Source organism: Helianthus annuus, chromosome 12, assembly GCF_002127325.2.
Source record: "Helianthus annuus cultivar XRQ/B chromosome 12, HanXRQr2.0-SUNRISE, whole genome shotgun sequence".
Classification (NCBI taxonomy): Eukaryota; Viridiplantae; Streptophyta; class Magnoliopsida; order Asterales; family Asteraceae; genus Helianthus; species Helianthus annuus.
The window spans coordinates 76,479,674-76,485,588 of NC_035444.2; the positions used below are offsets into that span (position 1 = coordinate 76,479,674).

The 5,915-nt window shown below is 37.6% G+C and overlaps 1 protein-coding gene across 1 annotated transcript; it reads right to left on the minus strand.

The window, feature by feature from the left end:
- Positions 1-5,164: 5,164 nt before the first annotated feature.
- LOC110893094 (auxin-responsive protein SAUR68) lies at positions 5,165-5,599 on the minus strand. Its single transcript, XM_022140215.1, has one exon. The coding sequence runs from the start codon at positions 5,597-5,599 to the stop codon at positions 5,165-5,167; it is 435 nt and encodes a 144-aa protein (XP_021995907.1).
- Between the last annotated feature and the right edge of the window lie 316 nt (positions 5,600-5,915).

Below are 5,915 nucleotides of genomic sequence, written 5' to 3' on the forward strand. Positions count from 1 at the left end.
TTATTGTTATCTAATATTGGATATTAAACTATTGTGTATGAATGGTGGTCTTTAATGTTGATATTTAAGTGTTAATGAAACTTATTACACTGTGCGTTTTCTTTAAAGTTATTAAACTAATTTTAGGATCAAATGACTTTGCCTTCGACTATTAGTGCACTATCTTTAATGTTGATATTTATGTGTTAAGGATCAATTATAGCATTTGATTAACTGTGTTCACTGCTGCACATTAGGATCAAATGCAATTCACTGCTACACATTAGGATCAAATACCTTTCACTATTGGACATTAGGATCAACTGAAGCATTTAACCATGACTTTGATGTGCTTAGGATCAAATGACACTAAGTAATAATGAAGGCAGTGTACATGGATTTTACCATGAGATGTTTGCACATCAACTGAAGTATTGTATGCACTAAAGGCTTTCACCATGAAATGTTGGCTGCTACACATCAGTGTACATGGATTTTACAATGAGATGTTTACCCATTAGGATCAACTGAAGCATTTGACTTTGACTTTGCCGTGCTTAGGGTCACATGACATTGAGTATAATTTAGGTTGATGGTATTGTTTGTTTGAGATGTTTGTTTGATGCGCTTAGGATAAAATGACATTAGTGGATGTTTGTTTCACGTAAGCCTTTTACCGGTTTATAGGATAATTTAAGTTGATGGTATTGTTTGTTTGATAAGGGTGCAGGGAGCATAGGATTAGTCTTTGATTTGAAGTTATTAACTGTGTTTGGGATCTAACTACTTGACTGTGTTTAGGATTAAAAGACTTTGACTGGTACTTGAGTGTGTTTAGGATCAAATGTAGCATTTGAACAAGGATTCTGCCACTTGAGTTTGTTTAGGATCAGTTGTAGCATTTGAACAACTTGATTAGGGTACAATAGGATTTAGGCTAAAGTTCAATTGCATAATGTTACTTAGTTATAAATAGAACATGGATGATACAGTTTGCTTTGCACAATAGGAATTAGACTAAATTTCAACTCTAGTAGGCATGGTTTATAACTTTGGTAGGCATTGCTTTACTTATTTGACCATAATAAATGGTCAAACATGTGTAACTGAAGGCAGTTCAACTTCTGAAAGTAAAAGTCACTTGAAGTTGTGGAGGCCAATCACCATTCATGTTCTGAAAGTCAAACTCATTTCAAGTTCTAGACCTTATAAATTGAACAGGGATCTTACACTTTGGTTGGCATTGCTTGACCTGTTTTACTAGAATTACCGATCAAACCTGTGATAATGAAGGTAGTTCATGTTCTGCAACTAAAACTCAATTACAATTGCGAAGTTCAATCTCGATTGAAGTTCTATTAGTCAATCCTAATTCAGGTTCTAAAAGCCCAAACCATTTGAAGTTCTAACGGTCAAACCCATTTCAAAGAAAGTTCAATTTTGTTTACAAGTCTTAATACAGATTGTTGATGTTAATAACATCATATTGCTGAGTAATTAAGGATAATTGGTGGTTAGTTACTAGATTAGGAAAGAGTTTTGAATATGGAGGGAAATTATGAATTATACGTTCAGGGACTGACATTGTAACTAAAGTTATAAGGGTATTTTAGTCTTTTTACTGAAATACAAACGGGCTGTTAGTGTCAGGGTCTTGATTGTGAGCAATGGAAAATGTCAAGGACTGGACTGTTGAATTTTTTCAAATGAGGACTAAACCTGAGATTGGGTGTAAACCCTAGGGATTGAAACTGTACTTTACTCTAATGTTTTTATTGCCTAACTCACACACCCTTGGTTAAAACTACCCCTAAATCTACACATTTTATTCCTCATGACACTTAACCCTCGTCACTTGAGAGAAACATTTTCCAACACCCTAAAGGATTGTTGAACATTGTCAATCTTAAAATAAAGGGAAAATCAATAAACTAGACACTCTGACCACCAAAATTAACAAATTGGGCGTCGACTCTTAACCCATGCTAAATTAGACATATCCAAAAAGGAACAATTGGCATGACACATATCCAATGGTGACTCGTGTTTATCATATTTTTTTCCAATCACATGCAACAGTGTTGATAAACGGGGATTGGAAAGTTTAATATTTGAATCCCATTTGTTCATCAAAAACTTAATCCCCAAAATATAGAAATCACCGACGTCGTTGTGTTATGAATGGAACCTTAAATGTGAAAAGCTCGAATAAGCGATCACATTCTTCGATCTTTTCACGTTTAATGTGTTCCATTTGCGATACAATATTGGCGATGAGTTTTGTATTGTTGGTGTTTAAGCTTTATTTCGGTAAAATCAGATCACAATATTAAATGTTCGACCCGTAAAGAACTCTCTTATTGATTGATTTTTTTAAGATAATTTTATATTCCATAACTACAAAACAGTTGTATAATATACTTGTTATGAATTTACATCGAGATAGTGATGTTGGGTCAAAACACGTTGTATTTTGTAGTAGTTCGCATCGATTTTTAGTGTGTTAACACGTTAATTCCTATTGGTTTGTATACTTATCACGTGTTGGTGTTTTTGGCTTAACAGGTGCTAAAAAGGGTCAACTGAGCTTAAAAACGGGTTTGACGGGTCAACACGAGAGCTGTAGCGGAAAAAGTCCACCTAGGTAGTCCAGGCGACACGCAGAAGAAGACTAAGGTCAATTACGGGAATGTTATAAATGTTGCCCTAATTCGCGTTTTAGGGATCACATTCCAGCCATTTCAGACGAATTGAGAGGCGATTTCTTGCACTTTTGACCATAACTTTCATCCGTTTAAGTTGTTCTCATGATTAATCCATCCCCGGTCAAGATTGAAGCTGTGATGACAACCATGAGCGGCTAAACACGTTGTGACTTCCGCCGGATGAACAATTGGCTGTTTTGATACGAATACTTGTTTTTTATTCTTTTAAACTGGTAAAGCTTGACTACTTGTGTTGATTTTGTGCAACAGTTATTATATTTGAATTATGTCGTTTATTAAGTGTATTGGCGATATACTTGCATCGTTAGCGGGTTAATAAATTGGTGGGTAACTGGTATAATCAAGCGGGTTGTTAGGTTGTACTGTGAATCTTAAAAACTATCCCTAACAATTAATCAAAATCATTAATCCAAGGCCATGTCTATGTGGTGTTTTGAATCAGTAAACAGGTGTTTGTGTTAAAAACGGGTAATTGGGATTCCGGGTGGATGTTACTTTTTCTCTTATTGATAACACTTTTCTCATTAATTTCCGTTTTCTTTCAAACAATTATTAAAACCCTCGAATTTAGAATAGATTAGATCATAGTTAAAACCGAACATTAGCCACAAATTCCCCATGGATACGATACCCTACTTACGCTATCTACTCTGTTTAATTAGGTTTTTGCATGACCCTTACGGCAGTCATCAGATAAATGGTAAACAGACAACAAGTTGCGTCGCTACCCTTTTTTAATAGCAAAACTAAGTCCCTAAAAACTATGTCCATAGATCTCAGGGTCATAACATTATTATGCATGACCCTTTGAACTCGACTAAGTAGGTCCACAGCCTCTTGCGTCAGGAAACCAAAAGTATCTAGGGGTGAGCAAGTTTAGGTCCGGACCGAAAATAACCGAGAACCGAACCGAAAATATACCCAACCCGACCCGAACCCAAGTACCTAGGTATTTAGATCGGTTCCAATTTTTCATATAAAATAGGGTCGGGTCAGTTCGGTTCTCAGTTCTTTTCATGGTGAAACCCGACTTGGACCTATGGACCGAAACCGACCCTATATTTAAGGTAGTGAATCGGTTCTGTATTTTTTGTTTGATCGGTTCTCGGGTCGGGTCGGGTTTTTCCTTTTGCTCACCCCTAAAAGTATCAAAAGCAAATGGGATAAACACGTGCTGGTTGTCAAGGTACGTTTTCTCGTGTTCGGTCACTTTACCCGAAGCAGCCTTTAGAGCAGCTTGACCCACCGTGAAAGGACTACCCCATAAGCCCACAAGTGGGGAAACCCCTGTTAGATCCACACATGTATGTTTTCCTCGTACCCATCCAAAGACCAACATGTCGGCTGGTCGAAGGGTAGATCTCCCTTCCAATGGGTCAGTTAAGAAAGTAACGGGTACCTCTTTCTTAGCAGAATTACCAATACACCTGACTATGTCAAAAAGAACATCTCTAACCAAATGATGTCGGTATTTGAACCTCGGGATCTCTCTACCATGAATTGCATGCTCCCCAAAAGAATCCAAACACTCCTTATGACAAACAGGCATATATCATCAACTGGAAATAAAGGAATCATAAGCCGATACTTAAGGATAATACGGTATTCCACCGGCAACATATGGTGGCCTAACCCATCTATAGGTATAGCAAGAAGAATCTTGTGCATGTGGTGCTCGTAGACACTCAAAAACGGCTTTTTGTCTAACGGTCAAGTTAAACTGTAATTCGATTGATTTGTAATTTTTTATTTAAAGTAAGTGTGTCGGCTACTGACTAGTCGACCAGAACACCTAGGGGTAGCTCAAGGGGTGTAGTCAGTACCAGGCAACTAGTGTATAGTCCGTGGGTAGCGGCTTACAGATAGACGATCTGAATTGAAGATAGGTAGCTGTAAGCTGATATACGGTTGGGTTCATGGCTCCGATACATGGCAAAAAAAGGAAGCACGAGGGAATGATGGGCTGGTATTTAGCCATTGGAGGTTAGGTCGGCTAGTACTCAGCCGACGGACACACGTGGCGCACATCTAACGACTTTGTTTTTCGTCGACTAATCTTAGGATTTGCCGGCTGATTCTTAGACACTAGTGCTGCATGTTAATGGCTGTGTGGCTGTTAGGTGGACCCTAGTGTACTTCGCCATGAGTTTCGGTGCCAGCTGATGCTACCCATTGCAGCAAGCGGTCCTAATTGTTGTATCCATGTTGGTCCTTCTTTGGATACGTCTATTTTGGCACAAGCTCGTCCATTTTGTTAATTTTATTGGTCAAAGTGTCTAGTTTGGTGATTTTCACTAAAATATATATAAATCAATGGAATAACCATACACTATAAATTGACACTTATTATCATCTCTAGCTGTATTATTTTGATAAAAGAATAAGAATAATACAAGACTTAAAAGAATAAACTAAGTTGCTTCTTAATTAACTACAAAATGTACAAATTCTATTTTTCTTTAACAAGCATGGGCAACTAGTTGTCTGGTAGTTTCTTGACTAACACAAAAAGATGGATGACAACTTTTAGTAATCAAAGATTGCAGCAAAGCTCTCTCCTTTGCTAGTGTTGCGCGTTCTTGGAATAAGTTAGCTACATCCTTCATAAATGATGCATCACATGGGAATGTGATTGGTCCACTGCTTGGTAGTCCAAACTCTTCTTCGGACATGGTTAAAAGCTCTCTAAATATGTAAGTCTTGAGGTGTCCTAAAGGAAAAACAAAGCGATGTCCATCGAATGTATACACAACAAAATGACCTTTCTCAACTTTCGCTGTTGAATTAGTGTTATCGTCTCTTAATGCTCCTGGCGCTGTAATACTCTTGCGCCGAATGGTTGCCATTTCTTGGGACTTTCTTGCAATCTTGATCAACTTCTTGGTGTTCATCATCTTTTGTTTGAGGGGAGAGATAAGTAGAGTTGATTGGTTTAAGATGTAAGGAAACTGATGGCTGTGTTGTGTTATGCTTGATAGGAGATCATGATGTTTCTATATATATGCCTATGGAAGGCCTTCAATGTGAGGTAGATATGGAGCAAAAGCATGTGTCTAGTTGGCCAGTTGATTCACAACCATGAGATGGACAGAAATGGATTTTCTTTCTTTTTTTTTCGTACCCAACTATTTTGTGTGATTGGGAATGATCCCCTATTAATGTATCTTTGGTACAGAACCATGTGCACTGTCGTACAGGGATTATAAACGA